The following is a 23,066-nucleotide window of genomic DNA, read 5'->3' as shown; positions in this document are numbered from 1 at the left end:
TAAAAAATAAAAAATCTAATAGAAGTCAACATTAGCTAATTAGATATTAATGATGTCATTTTTAGAATTTTTTTTTTTTCTTAGGAGGATATTTATATAATTTGCATTTCTTTATACAGTATATCATCTGCATTTGGTTGCACATTATTTATATATATATATATATATATATATATATATATATATATATATATATATATATATATATATATATATATATATACACACACACACACACGTTCTGGTAATGTATAAATCATTCAAAACTCTTAACATTCCCCGTAGAGGAAAGAAGCAGTTGTCATAAAGCTGTGCGACAAAAGAAGTTAAAAATAATGTTTGACTTTTCAAGAACAAATAATTATACCATAGTATATGATAAACAAAATATTCACCATACTTTCAGAATATGCATAACCAAATAAACATCATTAAGAACTGCCCTGAAGGGGGCGCTAATATAACAATCGGGTATCGCAGAGGAAGAGAATCGAGAAGAAATTTGCCCTTTCTAAGATGGCGGTAGAAAATTGCCCATACTAAGGTAACAGTATGAAATTGCCCTATTAAAGATGGCAATAGAAAGTTGCGCTCTTAACAACGGTGGTAGAAAACTGCCCCCTTTAAATAATGTAAAAAGTTGCCCTTATTAACATAACAGTAGACTATCATTTCAGTAGAAACGTGCCTTTACAAAGACAGGTAGAAAGTTGAACTTTCTCCAAGTCAGTGGTAGAAATTATAACTTTCTCCAAGTCAGTGGCAGAAAGTTGCCCTCACAAAGATGGCGGCGCGGTTCTACCGACTGTCCTCGGTCTTCGCTTTGATCCCGTTACGTAGAGACGCGCAGTGTTTTGGCTGAGAAGAAGTTGCAGCTCCGCGCTCTGTCACATGAGACAACTTTCCCCAGATTTGCAGGATTACTCGTTTGGACAAAGATGCTGGATTGAGGATTTCTTTTCATGGTTGCGTTTTGGTGCTGCTTTTTCGCCAGTCCATTCTTTCAGCGGAGGATTTGAGTCGTGTTACGGGAATGTGAAGCTCCTCGGGCGGATGGTGTAGCACTTACGGTCCATTTCCACCCGACACGGAGCTGGTGTGTGTGTGTGTGTGTGTGTGTGTGTGTGTGTGTGTGTGTGTGTGTGTGTGTGTGTGTGTGTGTGCTTACTCTTACTAGTGTGTATAACTAGTGTGTATTTTTCATTCCCATGACATGACATGACGACCACACAGTCATAGCTGTAAAGCTGTACATTTATCCGGGGTTTTAAGTAGGCTAGGTGGCTAACAGGCTAACATGTTAGGTATGTAGTCTAAGCTAACAGGCTAACAGATGTGGCTAACTGCTATCCGAAATGCTTCCAGTCTGCACTGATTAAGTTTCCAGTTAACTGCTAAATGTTTTCTAATTATATAATCTGTACCATAACAAGAGTTCAGACCTTGAACCTGACCACAGTCACGAGCTTAATGTCAAAATATAAAACAGTGCACCATGAAATGTCTTCTGAGGAGCTAACTAGCTAAGTCCACACACGACCTGGTGAACAGTAAGTCTAGCAAACTTAAGCTCATTTGGTACAAAAATGTGGTTTTGGAGATGATAGTTATGCTTCACGGACTGTCAGGAACTATTGTTCTTTGAGTGCTGTCATTTTCTGTGATGCACTGCTTCACTACTGTATTTACTTATTTAGAACCAGAATGATGACAGGAATTAAAAAAAAAAATTGAAGTCATGAAAAATATTTAATTTCATAATAAACACTGTAGATTTAATGTTTTAACACTTGATATTGTCTTAGCTCTTTTTCGGGGCAGATTTGTCTCCACATAGATGCATGTAATCTGTCTGGCATCCACAGGATCCCTGAGTCCATTCTATTAATAGATCAGTGTGCTGAAAGAGACATTAGAGTCATTAGAGTTTTTTCACATAAACTGAGTTGATTAAGCTTCTTCTTCTACTTCTTTTACTTCTTCTTTCGGTTTCTCCCATTAGGGATCATCCTTCTCCAGCCCCCTTGTCCTCTACATCTGCTTCTATAAACCCAACTACCTGCATGTCTTCCCTCACCACAGGATCCCTTGTTCGATACTAAATGTAGATGTAAAAGTGTGTGTGAATGTGTGTAAATGGTGCACTAGGATAAACGGGTGCAAAGGGTGTTCCTGATGATCTTGTTGATCAGTATAGGATGGATTCAGCATAGATCTTGTCTGAATATAGGAAATATCTTCACTAGTAGTCTGGTCATGCACACCTCTAATACTCTGATCAATGATATTGGTATCGAATTAACAAGTGATTAACTGGATTAGGGCTGTTTTACATAGAACCGTCTTCACAATGCATGTTAATAGTTAAATTGTATGTTCTATTATTTACTACTATTCTACTATTATTTAGTATTTTATGTAAATATAAATCTGTGCTAATATAAATGATTTGTTGCTTGCCATTTGTTCACATGTGTAGTGAGAACACAATCAGCCTGAGATGTTTTGTTTTATGAACACAGATCCACATCATACTCCATCACCCTGCACTGTCTGTGGAAGTGTCACTCCCCTCCGTCGCCTGTTGTCATGGCGCCCAAGGACATCATGACCAATTCGCACGCCAAGTCCATCCTGAATGCCATGAACGCCTTAAGGAAGAGCAACACTCTGTGTGACATCACCCTGAGAGTGGAGAACACAGACTTTCCTGCCCACCGCATTGTGCTGGCTGCCTGTAGTGATTACTTCTGTGCCATGTTCACTAGTGAGGTAAATATAAAGGACAAACACGCCTGTTATGTTGTGCTGCATTGTAGTGTAGGTTTCACGCCACATTTTTTTTTTCCTGTTTCGCTTGTTCTAACCACTAGGGGAAGTCAAACCGCCTACAAAAAGTATAATAAAAGTGTAACTATATATACAGTGGTGGACAGTAACCAAGTAAATGTAAGTAGTTACTGAACTGTTTTTTTTTTTGTGTATCTGTACTCAAGTATTTACATTGGGGGAGACGTTTACTTTAATCTCAAAGTCCAATATTTAACGTTTTACTCAGCTACATTTTGCAAAAATCAGTCGTTCTTTTTTATTTATGAGTGGATAAAAACTCAACTGGTCAAACACGCAGTAAATCACCAATCAGGGTAGAGCACGTGTTCTGTTTTAAACTTGTTTTGATTGCTGATTGGCAGTGGTGAATTTAAACAGAGGCGACATGGGCAGCCACACAGGGCGGCATCTTGCCGAGGCGGGTGTGTGGGGTTGGCTGTCACGAGGCGTCCACGTGAAAAAAAAAAAAAAGATTTTATTTTATATAAAAATTATGGATTAAAAAAGGTCTAAACCCTAAGGAGCCCGATTTGGGGGGGTAGGAAAGAAGTATGGGGGAAAATAAGGCTGTGTATGCAACTCTATATCTATAGTATAGGTTAATTTAATGAAATGTATATCACTTGGGTTGTACTTTGTTGCCTGCTAATTTATAGTATGTAGTTTATCATAATGTGTGCAGCAACAAAACATTTACAGCCTCACTAGTTTCTTGGATTGTAGTTAAACAGCACTTATTGATTTGGTTCCCTTTAATTGAGTTGATGTGATAAAGGATTTTTGTGATTGTACTAATTAGGTCCTGAAGTGAGGTCAGTAAGGGGGAATCTCCAGTGCAGCTTAAAAGGCTCATTTACAAGACGTATATTATAAGGATATAAACATTGTATGTATCTTGTGGCTACAAATAGCCAAGGAGTTGTTTGTTTCTTGGTTCTGAGAGTTTGATAAATTGTGCACAATGGCGTGTATTTAATTGTGCAATAAATGCATTTAGGGTGATATTTATACATGAAATGGAGCTCAGAAATGTAGCTAAAATTGTGGACTGCTCTGAGAATATCTTACTCGTACAGTGACGGTAGCTGAAGCAGAGAGGAGCCTTTCAAAGCTGATGCTAATCAATGGTGGAGACGTTGGTTGAAGGCATGCCCAGAGCTTCATTTAAGCCATAGCTGGTTGGTGGTATCTACTTAGCACGAACATACAGTTCAGCATCAGTTCAACAGCAAGCATTTTAAGAGTAATAGATGATGGGAAAAACTCCTGACTCGATCTCGCCACAACACCTATGGCCTTATTTGCGTGATTCTGTTGAAAAAAAAAATCTGTTGATTAGGTTTTGGGCTCATGATAATTTATTAGATATCAATCAGTGTTTCTATTTAATATCATTCTATTAATAGATCAGTGTGCTGAAAGTAACATTAGAGTCTTTTCACATAAACTGAGTTGATTAAGCTGCTTCTTCTTCTTCTTCTTCTTTCGGCTGCTCCCATTAGGGGTCACTACAGCGGATTATCCTTCTCCATACCCCCCTGTCCTCTACATCTGCCTCTTTTAACCTAACTACCTGCATGTCTTCCCTCACCACATCCATTAACCTCCTCCTTGGTCTTCCTCTTTACCTTTTTCCTGGTGGCTCCATCCTCCCCATTTTCCTACTGATATACCCTATGGTTCTCCTCTTTACATGTCCAAACCATCTCAATCGGGCCTCTCTTACTTTATCTTTAAAACGTCCTACATGCGCTGTCCCTCTAATAAACTCATTTCTAATCCTGTCCATCGTCATCACTCCCAACGAAAACCTCAACATCTTCAGCTCTGCCACCTCCAGCTCCACCTCCTGTCTTTTACTCAATGCCACTGTCTCTAAATCATACAACATTGCAGGTCTCACCACAGTCCTATAAACTTTCCCTTTCACTCTCACAGATACTCTTCTATCACAAATCACTCCTGCTACTCTTCTCCACCCACTCCCCCCTGCCTGCACTCTTTTCTTTACTTCTCTAACACACTCTCCATTACTTTGCACTGTTGATACCAGGTACCTGAACTCCTCCACCTTTTTCACGTCTTCTTCCTGCAACCGCACCCCTCCACTGCAACCCACCTCCCTCTCATTCACACACGTACTCTGTCTTACTCCTACTGACTTTCATTCCCCTTCTCTTCAGTGCGTACCTCCTGCTTTTCAGGCTCTTTTCCACCTGCTCCCTACTCTCACCACAAATCACAATATCATCCGCAAACATCATAGTCCATGGAGACTCCTCGTCCGTCAACCTGTCTATCGCCACTGCAAACAGGAAAGGCCTCAGAGCCGATCCTTGATGCAGTCCAACCTCCACTGTGAACCAGTCTGTCGTTCCTACTGCAAACATCACCGCTGTCACACTGTCCTCATACATGTCCTGCACCACCCTCACATACTTCTCTGACACACCTGACTTCTTCATACAATACCACAACTCCTCTCTCTGCACCCTGTCCTACGCTTTCTCTAAATCCACAAACACACAATGCAACTTCTTCTGACTTTATACTTCTCCATCAACATTCCCAAAGCAAATAATGCATCTGTGGTGCTCTTCCTCAGCATGAAACCATACTGTTGCTCACAGACGGTCACCTCTTCTCTCAGCCTGGTTTCCACTACCTTTTCCCAACTTCATGGTGTGACTGATCAACTTAATTCCCCTGTAGTTACTGCAGGTCTGCACATCTCCCTTATGCTTAAAGATCGGTACTAGCACACTCCATCTGCATTTCTTAGGCATCCTTTCACCTTCAAAAATCTTGTTGAACAACTTGGTTAAAAACTCCACTGCCATCTCTCTTAAACATCTAAATTCTTCCACCGGTATGTCATCTGGCCCAACCGACTTTCCACCAGTCAACACATTTGCATCTCCATCCTTTATTGCTCTAACTTGCATCACATCCTCCCCAGCTCAGTCTCTCTGCCTGGCCAATCTGTATAAATCCTTTTCTCCCTCCTTAATGTCCAACTTCACATAGAGCTCCTCATATTGCCTTTTCCTTGGCTTTCGCCACATCACTCTTTACTTGCTGCCGCATCTCCTTGTACTCCTGCCTACTTTTCTTATCACTCTGTCGATCCCAATTCTGTTTTGCCAACCTCCTTCTCTTTTTGCTCTCCTGCACTTCCATATTTCACCACCATGTTTCTTTGTCTTCCTTTCTCTTTCCAAATGTCACACCAAGTACCTTTCTGTCTCCCTTATCACTTCTGCAGTAGTTGCCCAATCAATCAGCACCTCTTTACCACCACCGAGCCCCTGTCTGACCTCTTCCTTGAACCTCACACTACAGTTGTCCTCCTTCAGTTTCAACTATCTCATTCTTCTTTTAGTCCTTACCATCCCCAGCCACTCTCAGTGCCGGTCCCAAGCCCGGATAAATTGGGGAGGGTTGCGTTAGAAAGGCATCCAGCGTAAAACATCTGCCAACTCAAACATGCGGAGGATCCGCTGTGGCGACCCCTAACGGGAGAAGCCGAAAGAAAGTTTAGTCCTTACTCTCCTCCTCTTCTTCTTCACCTCCAAAGCCATCCTACAGACCACCATCCGATGCGGTCTAGCTACACTGTCCCCTGAAGTCACCAATCTCTTTCAGCTTTCTCCTCTGGCCAGAAGCATTTACCTACATTTACTACCGAAATTCTAATATTTGTTCAATTAAATTGTATTAATTTATTCCCAACAGTTTATTCTCTTCATTTTGTAGCGTTTCTCTTGGCTGCACTGCTTCCAGCGTGCATGTGGATGTTAGTTTTTTGTCCAATCAGATTTCAGCCTCTATGTGCTGCCAGGTCAATCTAATCTGCCCAGGGCCTTCAAAGTCTGTCCTGCTGGGCTTTTTACCCTAGTCCCTATAAGAAATAAATCTGTTTCTTTAACCAATCAGATTTCAAATTCGCTTCACAGCTAGCTGGCCCAGAATAGCGTTAGCATTTTTTAGTCTTTTGCTTTGTTGGTCAGAGAGAAACTGTTACAGCCAAATTCGACTGGCAAAACACGTCTGTAGCGCTCTGCACACATGAATACATCTGAGTTGGAAATTTTTATGCCCACAATGGCTGACGGAGGAAGAGAAATTAATTTGGTCTCGGAAATACTTTAAAATACATTTTGAAGAAAAGCTAGACATTGTGAGGAGAGGAGAGGTCGGCCCACCCCAAATCTAGCTAGTTTGTCTCAGCCTGGGAAAGGGTTTGTTCGCCACTTTCAGACCAGTGAATATGAGCGGTACCACTGGCTTACAGCCTTTGAGGAGTGGAGCAAATTATGACTATGCATCTCTAGTGAGTAGGTTGTAATTTATTAAAAAAAAATTTGTTTTGGCATGTTATTAGACAAATATTGATTCTGAACTGCTCCAGATGATGTAGGTGGCACAGTTGCATTGTAGTGTAGAGGTTTGGAGCTTACTTTAGTAAAATGATATTCACCCTCAATATGCGAAATGCCTTTCTCTCTGTAATGCCACTTTTATATTGCGTTTTTGTATTGTATTGCTGGTTTCTATAACTGCGACTTGATGGTGGTATTAAGAGGTGAACTAAGTCGGGTAAGTCCCCACTGAAGGCCCAGGTACCAAATCACTTGGGCATTATAAAATAGATGCAGGACACTGTATTTGCAATGTTATATTCTCATATATTCTCATGTCATATCCGAGTTCATTTTCACCCCTTTGAGCTGCCTAGTACCTTTGAATATAGTCAGAGCTAAAGGTATTCTGTCTTCCATAACGAAAGGTAGATTTTTATGATCTCTCTTTTGGGTGGTGATTGTATTATTTATAAATTTTTTATATTTTACTAGTGTTTAATGGGAAACATTTTAGACCTCCATGGCACCCCTAAGAACCTGAAGACACTTAATGCGCTTGCTAAGATACACGGTTTGGTTCAGACATCTCCTGCCCAGACTGCAGTGTTTGGTTTCATTGTCCTTTACATCGAATGCACCCATCTGGTAGATTTAGATCCTGATTCAGAGTAACATTTTACGCAGGTGTAACAGCATAAAGAGCTTGCTAGTTATTTATTATATGATCAAGATAATGAAATGGAATATCTTGCTAATACATTTGCATATGGATGCTTTAGCATCCATTGTGTTTGTTTATCAAATGACATGCAAAGTGCATGGGGCAACAAATATAGGAAACCACAGGTGAGTCATTAAAACAATATGAACACAGATGTCTGTGGGACTTTGTAGTATGATTAAATGCAGGAAGCCTGTAGAATAGTGGTTCAAGCTAATTTGTGGTACATAGTTTTATACTTTGTCTAGTTGACCCACGTTTTAATAATTTGTCATTAATTTCAGTAACAATGCAGCTGTGGATTAAGGAGTTTGTAAGGGATATTAGTAAGGCATTATACCAAAGGTTTAAAATGTGTCGTCGTCATGCCCCACTCACCCACTTAAAAGTGGACAACCTCAGATTAACCCTTTCTTCTTAGTTGTAGTGTGGCTGTTATGATGAGTTATGTTTTATGTTGCGGAATATCCGAGTGATAATACAGTTCCTGTTGTCATTCTGTTCTATGTCTGTGATAATCCCCCAATCACCCTTATTCTCTCTCTCTCTCTCTCTCTCTCTCTCTCGCGCTCGCTAGCTCGCACTCTCGCTCTCTCTCTGGAAATCACAATCTTCTATCATGATGTCTTTTCTGTGCTGGGTAACTTGGGTTCAAAAGCAGTGTGACCTGCAGTGTACAGAGGGCTACAGTCAAGAGTCTTTACACAAAAATACAATAATTGTCTCCTAACAGTGTTACCACTGATTATTTGTAAAATAATATTTAAACAATATTTTTATTTGCAGTCATAAATTGTATGCAGGGACTTGTATTAGTATAGAAACAATAACCAGCACATGATGATAAACGTATTGTTCATGATACAGCTGGAATTACACAAAAATAATACCCCTTCAAACACAAAATCCTTTGACCAATCAAAACGAATAATGCATCCGCTCTTCGGTATAAGTTGTTGTACTGTAAATTCTAACAACCGCCCTCTCTTATTTCTCTTCTTTTCTAGCTGGCAGAGAAAGGGAAGTCCTTTGTGGACATTCAGGGTCTCACAGCCTCCACCATGGAGATCCTACTGGACTTTGTTTACACAGAGACAGTGTTGGTTACGGTAGAAAATGTGCAGGAGCTGCTTCCTGCTGCCTGCCTGCTCCAGCTTAAAGGTAAACACTCACAAAATGGCTTCCTGAGGTCATGTGACAGGAACATTGCCCACCACACATACTTTTGGTTATGCTGCTGATGCTTCTACCTGTCGGTACAAGACTACCAGTTCAGTTAAAACCATGTTAGGCAGAACTTATAATCGCCTTTTCTGCCTAACTGCATGCACCAGATGTAGAAATATAAACAGGTTTTATAGCAATCTAAACATGCATTGAGGGGAATGTCAACATTAGACTGGAGATATAGACAAGGCTTTTTCCATCCATATAAGAAGTAATTTGTATTGTAATCTATTGAATTTTTTTATTGTCTGTTTTAGATTTGATTTCATACAGAATGTAATCTATAAAAAGGATATAAAAATGTCAGATTGTGCAGCGGACTGATCTCCTAAGCAACATATAGTAGAGTACAGTTATGAAGATTAATGTTTCATATGTACAGACCCATAATAATACAAGTAGTCCCAGACTTACGATGGAGATGCGTTACCATAATAACTTAAAAATATTGTTACAGTACATAATTTTGTGCACCAGCAATATACAGTACCCTAATAAATAAACGTTACAAAATATACAGATGCATCTCAATAAATTAGAAAATTATTTAAAAGACTGATTTATTTCAAGTGTTTATTTACTTTCATTTTGATTACAATTAACAAAAACCCACTAATTTACTATCTCAAAAAATCTAAATACTTCATAAGACCAAGAAAATGATTTTTTAGTGAATTGTTGGCCTTCTGGAGAGTGTGTATATTTACTGTATATGTACTCAATACTTGGTAGGGTCTCCTTTTGCTTTAATTACTGCCTCAGTTCGGCGTGGCTTGGAGGTGATCAGTCTGTGGCACTGCTGAGGTGGTATGGAAGCCCAGGTTTCTTTCACAGTGGCCTTCAGTTCATCTGCATTTTTAGGTCTCTTTTTTACTTGTTTTCCTCTGGACAATACCTCATAGATTCTCTATGGGGTTCAGGTCTGGTGAATTTTCTGACCAGTCAAGCACACCAACACCATGGTCATTTAACCAACCTTTGGTGCTTTTGGCAGTGTGGGCAGGGGCCAAATCCTGCTGGAAAATGAATTCAGCATCTCCATAAAGCTGGTCAGCAGAGGGAAGCATGAAGTGCTCTAAAACTTCCTGGTAGATAGCTGTGCTGACCTTGGACTTGATAAAACACAGTAGACCAACACCAGCAGATGACCCGACTCCCCAAACCACCACTGACTGCAAACTTTACACTGGACCTCAAGCTACTTGGATTCTGTGCCTCTCCTCTCTTCCTTCAGACTCTGGGACCTTGATATCCAAATGAAATTCAAAAATTTCTTTCCTTCCTTCTGAAAAGAGGACTTTGGCCCACTGAGCAACAGTCCAGTCCTTTTTGTCCTCTGCCCTGGTAAGACACCTCTGACGTTGTCTCTGGTTCAGGAGTGGCTTGACACAAGGAATGCATCAGTTGTAGCCCATGGATACGTCTGTGTGTGGAGGCTCTTGAAGCACTGACTGTAGCTCAGTCCACTCTTTGTGAATCTCCTGAAATTCTTGAATTGGGCTTCGTTTCAACTTTTTCTACCACATTTTTTCCTTCCATTCAACTTTCCAATAATGTGCTTGTATACAGCACTCTGTGAACAGCAGCTTCTTTAGCGATGACCTTTTATGTCTTACCCTCCATGTGCAGGGTGTCAATGATCGTCTTCTGGACAACTGTCAAGTCAGCAGTCTTCTCCCATGATTGTGTAGCCTGAACCAGAGTGAGACAACATTTAAAGGCTCAGGAAACCTTTGCGGGTGTTTTAAGTTAATAAGCTGATTAGAGTTTGACACCACGAGACTCCAATATTGAACTTTTTCACAATATTTTCATTTTCTGAGATGCTGAATTTTGGGTTTTCATTAGCTGTAAGCCATAATCATCAAAATTAAAAGAAATAAACACTTGAAACATATCAGTCTGTGTGTGATGCATCTATATAATATACTTGTTTCACTTTTTAAATTACTAAAATGTATGTATGTGGCAGCATACATATGTGCTCGGTTCAAGGGCGGAGCAGGAAGCGCCTTGTTTCAGTTTCCTCGACCAGCGACATGGATTAAAAAAAAGGAGAAAGACAAAAGCTAAAACTGGGCTTTGAAACATCAAAAACAGAGAAAAAAATGTGTGCTCTAACACCGGGAAAACTGAACTCTTTCGACCGCTGGCGAGAAATTTACGTTTTTTTGCATCACTATCGTCATAAGAACGAAAAAAAATATACTAAAAATAACTTTTTGTAACTACATGACCAAGCGCGATGCAGCCTGGTTTAAATGCAGCAGCAGCGCACATGCATTTAAAGCTTTCTTGTCCTTAAAGCCTCTTATGTCCTTATTTACACCTGGAAAATAATCATTTTCTCTACACAGCACATTAAAGCCAAAGCATTCCTGTTTGTCAGGTTTCCAACAGGAAATGTAAAATATTTCATGATTTTATAGAGAGCAAGTTTAAACACTCAGTTCCTCTTACTTCAGTTATATTTACATGAGCAGACCAGTGGGTTTGAAGGCGACATGATAGGTTTTAAAATGTAGTACAAACAGTAACTATAACAGGAAAACCGGTTTGTGTTAGTACTTAGTAATTGTCTAGAGTATTACATGTGTCCAGTTTTTTTGGCTGAACTACGCTAGTGCAGCTTGTTGCGATGGAAAATAAGACTAAAATAGCATTTGTTCATTTGCATGTAGTTGCCTGAATGTAATTCCGAGTAACATTCGAAAGTATTAGCACTCATAATCCATCATCAATATTTCTAATATTTATTGTATTCAATTATTTCCTGACCTCTTTTGTAAATCAAGTGGTCCTATATGAGGTTGTGACCCCTACTTTGGAAAACCCTGGTATAAAGGTTAAAGGAGAACTGACAGTGACTTTGTCACGTTTTATTATAATCTGCCAACTACTGCTATGTTTTGGAACAGATTAGCAGTGGTAGCCACAATTCTGTGTATTAGCAAACCATTTTGATACAATTTTATCTGAAAAATTGAAAAAAAATTGTCTGAAAAATGACATCCGTTTGCTAATTGTAATTTGTATAGTAAATTTATCACTACTAATGAACACAATATAAAAAGTTCTGTAAAGCTGCTTTGGGACAATGTCTGTTGTGAAAAGCGCTATAGAAATAAACTTGACTTAACAATACAAACCTGAGTGCTTAAAGGTGCGTTTTGTGTGTACAGTCCTCTGTGTTTTGTACTGTTAATCCCCGCATCTTCAACACTTGGCAGTATTGAAAAGGAATTAAATTCATTTTGTCCATGTTTTTGTTCTGGGTATATTGTACATTAATCAGAATGTGTACTCCCTGTCTGCCTTAATTGAAATATCTTACTCATTAATGAAGTTATCTAAAGAGCTTATCATGTGGCAGTAGCTTAATGCATTAAATTAGACACCATGCAGATCAAGAGCCTTCAAACTGTAGGTTTGCATCAAGCAACATTATTTCCTGGGATTTTTTTGGACTGACTGACTGAGATGACAGGAAGGTTTTTCAGTTTACAAGCAGAGAAGCATCTCACACAACATACCAAACTTTGGGGCAGATGGGCTGCACATGCGTAAGACCACACTGAGTTCCAGCCTGGATGGAAAAAAAAATGCTCACTGAAACTGTGTATTTAAGCATGAGAAGAGTCTAGTTTTAGTGAACGTGTATATTTGATTTAGTTTTTTTTTCATTTTTATCTGAATGCTTTATCTAAAGGATGTGTAACAACTAAAACAAGCCAAGAAGCCATTAATTCTCATTTCTACTATATATATATAGCTGACCCAGTACACAGTGAAATGAGACAACGTTCCAATAAACACTTTTACTTTTTTGTATGCTATTGGCTAAGATTTTCGGGGACGTTTTTGATGAGGTTCTGCCATGTTAAAGGGACAATGGCAGACACATGGTCCTCATCTGCTCGCTGGAGGTGATCTGTTTGCACAAAGCTTTGTGTTGTTCTGAAGCACAGGGGGATTCTGCATGATGGAGAAAAGCACAAGCCTGTGCTTGTAAGCAAACAACAGGAAATGACCTACTGCAAGCTTTCATTACTGTTTAAGTGCAGTTTGTGTGTGTCAAAATAGTTTGCCTTCTTTGTGGAATTATTCTGTTAATTTCACATGGAATAATTATATTTGATTAAGTTCAGTCACAGTGAAGTCGTACACAGTATCACTTATCATTTGAACACCGTTTGATATGCACAAAGTATTATTATTTTTATTTCTACATTTGTACAAATACATAATGGCTGCTACAAGCAGCCTTGGTTAGTTAAGAGTAATTTGGCACTTGCACTTATCTTCTGTTGATTTCGTTTTTTCTTGGAAAGTCCTCCCAAGTTTATATTACATTACATTTACATTTAGGGCATTTGGCAGACGCTCTTATCCAGAGCGACTTACAGCAAGGGAGGGTTAAGGGCATTGCTCAAGGGCCCAGCAGTGACCGCTCGGTGGTGGAGGGATTTGAACCTGTGACCTTCTGATCCAAAGTCCAATGCCTTAACCACTGAGGGACCACCTCCAGTTTACTTGTGTAAATACTACACACAATGAATGATGCATTTGTTTTATTTTGATATACTCCCAGCCTGGGTATATTGTGTTATGGACTTTATTGACGCTGTTTCTATTGGTTTGCCGGTTCTGCCCAGAATAGGGCTTTAGTTACTCATGGTTATTTGTATTTAAGTACCTGTGCCTAATAGTAATTGAACACTATATTAATTATTAAAGTCTTGACTTTTTCATTCTTACTATCTTATTTTTAAATACTGCATATATATTTTTTTCTTTCTCCTTCTTCAGGGGTGAAGAGGGCATGTTGCGATTTTCTCAACAGTCAGCTAGACCCATCCAACTGTCTGGGCATCCGAGACTTTGCAGATACGCACAACTGTGTGGACCTGATGCAGGCGGCAGAGCTTTTTTCACAGAAGCACTTTTCCGAGGTGGTGCAACATGAAGAGTTCATGCTTCTAAGTCAAAGTGAAGTGGAAAAGCTTATCAAATGTGATGAGATTCAGGTAGGGCAAATTCAAGATAAGCAAGTATGGCAGACCCCAGCTACACTTTCTGTGTTAATGTTAATCATACATATTTTCCCACCCTTAGGATTAGCCACGACAAGCTAATCTGTCACAAACTTTGTAAAAACTGTTTTTCATCCATTCAATATGCAGTACTTGTGTTTGGCCCACATATGAACTCTGCTTATATTGTTGGGGAAAATAGAACTTCCTGCTCAGTGGCTCACTGTTCAGTTTATTTAATTATGCACAGCTCTGAGCTTTTCATCATAGAGAAGAATAGTGGTTAGGCATAGTGGAACTGTTTGTTTGGAGGCAGGATTGTTCATTATCTGTTCAGAGCCTGTAAGTTAGTTATGAAGACATAATTTGATCTGGCACGTACTTGCTTCATTACGAACCGCACACGTGAAGCCAGTTCAGGCCAGTTTAACAGTGTGAGGTGGTGGAGGAGGTCCACAAGTTTGAATTTGTCTTGTTATAAAAATTCAAACATGAAAATCAAGCGTGAGCCTGTTTTATATTTATTGAATACCCACTGCCAATTTCTCTGTCACAAAGTGCTAACACATTTAACCGCTAATTTATTTTACTTAACACATTGTCTTACTCTCAGATGAAAGCATCAATATAACCACCTGTACAAGATTTATAACTTTTTACTTTACTGCAAAATGTTTTGTTTTTCATAGCATTTCTAAAGCGTATATTTTACAGCCAAAACACATTTGACTTGTGGGTTTCTTATGCTCTATACTGCCTTGTATTAAGGACTGTTTATAAAAAAAAAAAAAAAAAAGGTCTGCCCCTTTATCGGGTTCACGTGTTCCACATTCCTCAAGTAACTTTGAGGGCTAGGCAGTAATATTAGACAGTTTTTATTTTATTTATTTATTTTTTATATAATAAAAGAATGTTCCTCTCGGCTTTGTTGCTACATTTACTTTAATTTGTTGTGTGTGTGTGTGTGTGTGTTAGGTGGACTCTGAGGAGCCAGTGTTTGAGGCGGTGTTAAATTGGGTAAAGCACAATAGGAAGGAACGAGAGCCATACCTGGCAGACATGCTGGAGTTCGTGCGCATGCCTCTACTCACGCCACGCTACATCACTGACGTTATTGACTCCGAGGTCAGATTCTCTGCATGTGGTTTTCAACATCGCTAGTTCCTGCTGTTTTATGTTAGTGTCTAGTGGTTCCTGGTGAAAGTCTATAGAGAGTACACATTATACATTCCTAAAGTGAATATTGTTAGATATAAAGATCTGATATTTCTTTCCCTCCTAATCACCTCATGCCTACAACAAGTCCTAATCAATTGCAACAGGCAAAAGTTCACCAAGCAGAGCTTTCTTTATTCGCTTTTATTTTCACGCCGGGGATCATTCACAGTCTCGCGGTTTGGTACGCCTTTCCACGTGAAGTTCACCAGCTCCCACTCGCGGATCAGCACGCTTTCCCTCATTAACACCCACTCGAGTGCACCCGCTTAGTCACCATTCGGCGACCCTCTGCTCTTCTCTGCTTAGTGTCTCTCTCTCTCTCCGAGGCTGGTGTCTTTCTCCTCTTTATTGGCGTCACCGGACTGAAACCGAGCGCACTGGTTAGTCTCATCAGCTGCAGGTGTTTCCTACCGCTCGATCCGTCCAGCTCCGCCCTCCACTCGCTCACCGCTGGCACATATATATATATACATATACCGTTTTATTTAATATTTTAGTAAATGCCTAGTAGTTGTAATTACATTTAGGGCTGCAACTATGGATTATTTAAGTAACCGAGTATTTATCCGATTATTCCTTCGAATAATGGCGTAATCGGATAAGATGTACTTTTTATTTAAGAGCAATACTAAATATACAAAATAAAATAAAAAACAAGTAATCAGTTTCCCTTATTGAATAAATTTATATTTGTATTGTTGAAATTGCATACAAGAATATCTGTGAAAAACCCATTTAGTACATTTCATTGCCATATTACATCAAAATGCAAATTTAATGATGTTTAAGTTTGAAATGATCCCAAACTATGGAAAAGCTGGTGGTGCATCAGTAATAATGGTCCGGGGGAAACACTGCTTCGTGTGTAGTTAAATGTACTAAATGAAGCATCGAAGCAAATTATTTGCCTAAGTGCTTTTTTATTTTTTTATTTTATTTTTTATTTTATTTTTTTTCGAATTACTCAAGTTACTCAAGAAATCGTTTCAGGTCTAATTACAATTACATTCAATTATTACACCCAGACATACACCTGCAATGACATGTGACTAGTTGTGTGAATAGTTAAATGTTTGTTTGTTTGTTTGTTTGTTTGTTTGTTTGTTTGTTTGTTTGTTTGTTTAAATGGCAATTAAACTTTTTTTTTTTTTTCCCTTTCTCAAAGCCACTTATACGTTGTAGCCTAGCCTGTCGGGACCTTGTGGATGAAGCCAAGAAGTTTCACCTGAGGCCTGAGTTACGCAGTGAGATGCAGGGGCCTCGAACACAACCCAGACTAGGTCTGCTTCTTCACTCAGTTCTGCATCATTCAATAGATATTTTTGTCATGCTATATTAAGATTGTCCTTCACTAGAACTAATTGACGTGGTTCAAACTTGTTCCAGCATAAAAAAGTTTGAATGACTTGCACCTCATGCACAGTGAACACTGTGAATCTGACTGTGTTCCCGGCCTTCTCTTCCAACATCAGTGCCTGTCCTCAATAACTCTGTTTTAGGCTGAATGAGCATAAAAATATCCATAGGTTGTAATGACTTCATAAGAGACTCATAAGAGATCTAAAATGGGATGTTTCACAAGCACTCGGATGTCCACATACTTATGGCCATATAATGTATTTTTGTAGTCATGTAATATGTAAGGTAAAATGCATTATCAACCCTGATATTTTCAGATTCAAATAGTTTTCCTGAAACTAAATAATATTAATTGGTTTCAGGTGCCAAAGAAGTGCTGTTGGTGATCGGTGGATTTGGCAGTCAGCAGTCACCCATTGACGTCGTAGAGAAATATGATCCCAAAACCCAAGAGTGGAGTTTTCTACCAGTAAGTGATTAGTTAGGACTGTTTACTGCTTATATCCATTACATCATGCAATAGATAGTTTAAAAAAAATAATAATAATAATTTGTTCCAGGGTTTTTGATGTAGAATTGGCATAAATATATTAGAAGATTCAAAACATGCCCAGATTTATAAATGTATAGTTAAAGCATTACAGTTGTCATAATATCTTAGGCTAGTTTAAAACATTCCACACTGTGTTTCTCACATGGGAAGTGCATGCCGGAGGGCGGAGCCGTGGTCATATGATCCACTATTATCTTTTCATTGCTATGTGTGCTGCATTTCCTGAGTATCTGGAGGTTCAAGGTCTGGGGGATGGGAGAGGTTAAAAATTTTTTATTTGTCTGAGAAACCGTCCATGTTTTACAATACAATTTCACATTAGGGAACAGAATGATTTTAAATGATGGGATTGCATCAGCTTCACATTAAATAGGCTGGACTTGTACACAGTTGAAAAGTATTTAGGAGCTTTTATGATTGGAATATTGATATCCTTGAATTACGAGTAATCTTATGAACACAAACCCACAAGGCAGGTGTGATAGAAAAGGCTTTAATGTGCTGTTTATAAAACAAACACAATGTCTTCCATCCATAAAAGCAAAAAATGTTCTAACATTGGATGTCTGGATTTTTACAGGATTTAGGAAAATTGAAAAATGGACTTGAGTATAATTAGAAAATTGCTGTTAAGCCATGTTTTAGTTCTCTTATGGTATATAGACTGCCCCAGTGATTAGTCAGGACATCTTGTTCTAAATCATTTTACAATTACAACAGCCAATCATCAGACTTTTTTGTTTTCCAGAACATTGCACGAAAACGTCGCTACGTCGCCACTGTCGCCCTCAATGACCGCGTATATGTGATCGGAGGCTATGATGGTCGCTCACGTCTCAGTTCAGTCGAGTGTTTGGACTACACAGCAGATGAAGATGGCGTTTGGTACACCGTCGCCACAATGAACGTTCGACGAGGTCTGGCAGGAGCAACTACGTTAGGAGGTGCATTCATTTACATGCTTTATAAACCATTTTACGTTCAGGCAATACGTTTAAATACATACAGTTACACTGGAGTGTAAAAGTGAAACAAGTTCAAATTCGTTTGGTAAATCGAGTCGTTAAACCTGCCTACAAAGCACGTTTTATGAGTTTCTAATTGCCACATGAAATGTAAGTCTGGGGATTGCGCAAAGCGTTTTATGTGGTGTATCCACCATAGAACCATCTTTTGTTATTTGCACAAATAGAGAAACACACACAATGATGTCTAGAGCTGCCTGATTCCAGTTAATCGCATAAGTGTGTGCGTGCAATATTCCTTATAACTTAAAGCGATAACATTTGCTTCGGTTTAGAGACTCTTAAACATATAGAGAAAATGTTACTGCTTTTGTAATTCATAATCAAATTATATAACCTAACCATGTTTCCTTTTCAGACATGATTTATGTGGCTGGGGGTTTTGACGGCAGTCGGCGGCACACCAGCATGGAGAGATACGACCCAAATATTGACCAGTGGAGCATGCTGGGTGATATGCAGACAGCTAGAGAAGGAGCTGGGCTTGTAGTGGCCAGTGGACTCATCTATTGCTTGGGTTTGTGTTCACAGCTCAATCTGCACAATAATTCACCTAGCATATCATTAGAGATAAAATGGGAAAAGTAAAAGCTCATCACTTTAACTAAAGTCTTCAGTAACAGAAGCATTCAAAAGTAGTATATTGTAAGGATTACATTTTTACATGATTACATGATTACTGGGCACATACAAGACAAAAATGTATTTATGAATGCTATTGCTGTTATGTAATAACAGGAGGTTACGATGGTTTGAACATCCTTAATTCAGTGGAACGCTATGACCCACACACTGGTCACTGGACCAGCGTCACTCCAATGGCCAACAAACGTTCAGGTTTGCAATTATGGAGTTTATTTTTTTTTACATTTCATTTGTTACAACACTTACTAGATCATTGTATTGCTTGTTTCCTGTGTTGCAGGTGCCGGGGTAGCTCTGCTAAATGACCACATTTACGTAGTTGGAGGCTTTGATGGTACAGCTCACCTGTCCTCTGTAGAAGTATACAATATCCGGACAGACTATTGGACAACTGTGGCACCCATGACTACTCCACGGTGCTACGTTGGAGCCACCGTACTTCGGGGACGACTGTATGCAATTGCTGGGTAAGGTCTATGATTTATATGCCTGACGTTCCCAAAAAAATCTGAATGTGTAGGATATAATGCACAGTAATAGAGTTTTAGTAGACAAACACTCCACACATAATGCACACAATAGTACAAATGCAGCTTAGACTGTAATTACAACGGTATACAGTGGAACCCGGTTATCTCGCCCTCGGTTATCTTGGTTACCTCAACAACTCATGCCGAACCATCATTAAAAACATTTCACTGCATGTCGTACCCTGTATGTATGTGTATGTGACAAATAAAATTTGATTTGATTTGATTTGAAACCTATTAAGTCGACGTTTTGTGGAACCGCCAAATTCTCGCTTTTTCTAAGCATTTTTTTATCGGTTATGTCGAGGGGGGAAAAAATTTGCCATTTAACGTCGGTTATCTCGGTACAGCCGCAGAAGAACTCGCGGAAGTGGCGGAAAAATCAAGGCTTACAGCTGCTACAGGTGTTGTATTGTATACTGGTGAATCTCTGCTGTTAGTGCTAGTGTTCGTAGTGTTAGTTCGGGCGCGGCGCGGCTTTGGGAAGAAAAGCGCAGCCGTTGAGAGAGTGCCGGTGGGAAGACACGTACCTGGATACGCATGCGCGATAACAACAACCGCCATGAACCAACATATACCAACAATAACGGACAGTGAGAGTGTGGAAGTTTAAATAGGAGCTGGTGATGATGCTAAACGAGCATCATATGTGCGCGATTGAAGCGGAGCTTCAGAGAAAGCGGCCGAGAAAGCACCTGACACGCTGAAGGGGGCGCCGAAGGGGGCGTGGCAGGTGGATTCCTAACAGATAAACAGGTACTGTATGTATTTTTATAGCATGCCTTCATCAAACAAATCGCGGCAACGCTGTTGTGTAAAAAAACCCTTCAAAAACACGTGCATGCACATTCTCATTTATTAACGCACATCATGTACATAAAGAAATTTTAAGCACGTTAATATATTGCCGCCATTTTGATTTTCGTTTATCTCGATCATCGGTTACCTCGATGCTTTTTGGCAACCCCCTAGGACATCGACATAACCGGGTTCCACTGTATATATAATTTACATTGTAGGGTTTTATTAATGAATTTATGTACAGGTATCATTTTTGTACATATAGGAAAAATACAGTCTAAATAAACATCGCTTGCATGATTTTTTCCTCTACCCCATTGACAGATATGATGGCAACTCCCTGCTCAGCAGTATTGAGTGTTACGATCCTGTACTGGACAGCTGGGAGGTGGTGACCTCCATGGCTACACAGCGCTGTGATGCAGGAGTTTGTGTGCTCAGAGAAAAATGATCTGCCAGACACTAAACAGGCAAAGACTGGATTGTTTTTTTGAGTACTGATTGGCAGCTAACGCCTGTGACTGGTTTACCTTTTTTTTTCTTTGCTATGACTATGTGCCACGTGTATTAGCATGGAAGAGGAAGCAACCTGGAAACACAGATCACATGAACACCACTTTTCCTTGTTATGCTGTCATTTTAAATTCAGACTTTCGTTTTGTCGCTGTGTTTATAATGGGCACACTGTGTTGTCTGCCAAAATGTCTGCACTCTTCAGCGATTACCCTGTGGTCCTGTTCTCTGTCTGAGGTTATCCTTGGAGGCTCATGTGGATGAAGTCGTAAAAGTGCAATATTTTAAACTACTGATGTGTTAAAAGACTACAAATGCAGAACACTACTATAATGTGTGCTTCAGCGGTTGCTGCTTTTATACCTTATTTCCCTTGTGGCCAAATATTACACCACATGCCTCCTGGCTTTGCTATGTAGGAGTACAAGGTTTGATTGAAAATGTGGTCATGTTAGGATTGTAAAGAAAGACGTTTCTGATTTTGTGACTGAAACATGTACAAGATTTCCATGTTGGCACCAATGTCTTCAATGTCCTTTCCTGCTTTCTAAGTCTCCTAGCTTGTACTAAGAGAAGTAAGAACCGTACTCATTGCCTCATGTTTAAAGGTACAGTAAGTAGTAATAAATGTTAAGAAAATGACTAACACTAGTAAAAGTGTTTGTTTTTTTTTCTTTAATGAAGGATGTTTCAAGCCTTTTCACAGTTATGTAACCAGCCTTTTCGTGAGCTAAGATGCTTGAAATGAATAATAAAAAATATATGGGGTGGGAAGGTGGAGTTACTTGGTGTACCTTTAAATCATCGGGATTGCAATACAGTGAACACAGTTATGTATGTATTTTTTTTTTCCATTTCCAGTGCTTTTAAATGTGAATCTAAAAGAATGTATGGATTTACTTAAATGTTTGTTAAACCCAGAATCTTGACTATCCGTTAATTATTTGCATTATAATGTATGCTCATTTTTTTGAGTGGCCAATGACATTTGCTGTTGTAATGTTTTGCATTATGTATGGTGCCAGGACTGACATTATTGTTGAATAGGTATACTACCAAGTGTGTACCAAGTTGTTTCTCACATAGTTTACTACCAAGTGTAATAAATGTCTGTACATCACTTTCATCTCATCGATTGGCTCTCCATCACCAACATCCAGAGGCACCTAACATGTCTGAATGATAGATCAAACTGTATTACGAATTCATACAAATGATGAACCCATGGTAATGTAGTAAAAAGATGAAATTGTGGTCTCGATTAAAGCTAAGACATTCTAGATTCATTTTGATAAAACGGTTTGCGAATAGTGACATCACATGATTGTCAACCAGCACAAATTCCAACCCCACTGAAAATAAAGGACCTGATTTTTTTTCCCCCTCAAACAATTGATATGTGAAAATGGAATAGTATGTGGGAAGATGCCAAGCCAAAGACATACAGATGAACCATGTATGCTAAAACAGTGATGGAAGATACTCAAGAAGCTTATAATTGTACAAACACATCATTACAGGACGAATACTCAAAAGGTGTTAAATGCTTTCCCACAAGTGACTATAAAAAAATCTTTAAAACTTTTCTATTTCAGGTGTCATGGCCACTTTGCTTTTCTATTTCACTAGATTTTTTATTACAGCTGGGTTTGGTCATTTAAGACACAAAAGCAATCAGGTATTAAATCAAACGAGTATTGCTTTTTAATGAGGTGGTCTGGTTGCACTCAGGGTTCCAGTTTTATCCCAAAGGTGTTTAGAGGGTTTTAGGGATATACCTCAAACTCTCAGGATCCTCCAGTCCAATCATGGCACACTACATTTTCATGGGCATTTCTTTCCGTTTCATTTGTATAGTGCATTTAACAATAGACATTGTCCCAAATCATCTTTACAGAGATAAATAGATTATAATTTATGAATTTATTTGTTAGGGCCTATAAGATTAACCCTTAAAAGTTTATCCCTGGTGAGCAAACCTGTGGCGACAGTGAGATGCTATAAGGAAGAAACCTTGAAAGGGAACCAGAATCTGAATGGATCCCATCCTCATCTGAGTGGCACCCAATGTCTGTTCATTATAGTTTGTTTATTGTTGAGGTGTGCTGTTCATAATTGGTCCTTAAATGCAATTTAAGAACTGTTTATGCAATTTGCAGTCCTGAGCCATTGTAGCAGACTGGTATAGTAAATTACAATCCAAATGCATCCTTAAGGTTTTTGTGTGTGTCAGGATCCTCAGGCA

General features: G+C 39.1%; 1 protein-coding gene across 2 annotated transcripts; it reads left to right on the top strand.

Moving 5' to 3' along the window:
* Positions 1 to 617: 617 nt before the first annotated feature.
* Positions 618 to 21,941, top strand: LOC124400160 (kelch-like protein 12). Of its 2 annotated transcripts, none has more exons than XM_046871798.1 (12): positions 618 to 1,096; positions 2,523 to 2,772; positions 8,925 to 9,078; positions 13,954 to 14,171; positions 15,153 to 15,302; positions 16,561 to 16,675; positions 17,117 to 17,223; positions 18,056 to 18,251; positions 18,691 to 18,849; positions 19,071 to 19,169; positions 19,258 to 19,444; positions 20,633 to 21,941. In XM_046871798.1, the coding sequence occupies exons 2-12, from the start codon at positions 2,590 to 2,592 to the stop codon at positions 20,757 to 20,759; spliced, it is 1,695 nt and encodes a 564-aa protein (XP_046727754.1). In that variant the 5' UTR covers positions 618 to 1,096; positions 2,523 to 2,589; the 3' UTR covers positions 20,760 to 21,941. The 2 variants fall into 2 exon arrangements, with proteins under 2 accessions (XP_046727754.1, XP_046727755.1); XM_046871799.1 differs by lacking the exon at positions 618 to 1,096 and adding an exon at positions 1,163 to 1,550.
* The last annotated feature ends 1,125 nt before the right edge of the window (positions 21,942 to 23,066 follow it).

The sequence above is a fragment of the Silurus meridionalis genome, chromosome 17 (genome assembly GCF_014805685.1).
Source record: "Silurus meridionalis isolate SWU-2019-XX chromosome 17, ASM1480568v1, whole genome shotgun sequence".
Classification (NCBI taxonomy): domain Eukaryota; kingdom Metazoa; phylum Chordata; class Actinopteri; order Siluriformes; family Siluridae; genus Silurus; species Silurus meridionalis.
The sequence above is the reverse complement of the archived record's forward strand: the minus strand, read 5'-3'. Positions and strand labels throughout refer to the sequence as shown.

Coding starts and splice junctions, on each gene's coding strand:
- LOC124400160 (XM_046871798.1), top strand. CDS start 2,590: ATGGCGCCCAAGGACATCATGACCAATTCGCACGCCAAGTCCATCCTG. Junction 14,172..15,152: donor TCAAATGTGATGAGATTCAG/GTAGGGCAAATT, acceptor TGTGTGTGTTAG/GTGGACTCTGAGGAGCCAGT. Junction 19,445..20,632: donor CGACTGTATGCAATTGCTGG/GTAAGGTCTATG, acceptor CCCCATTGACAG/ATATGATGGCAACTCCCTGC.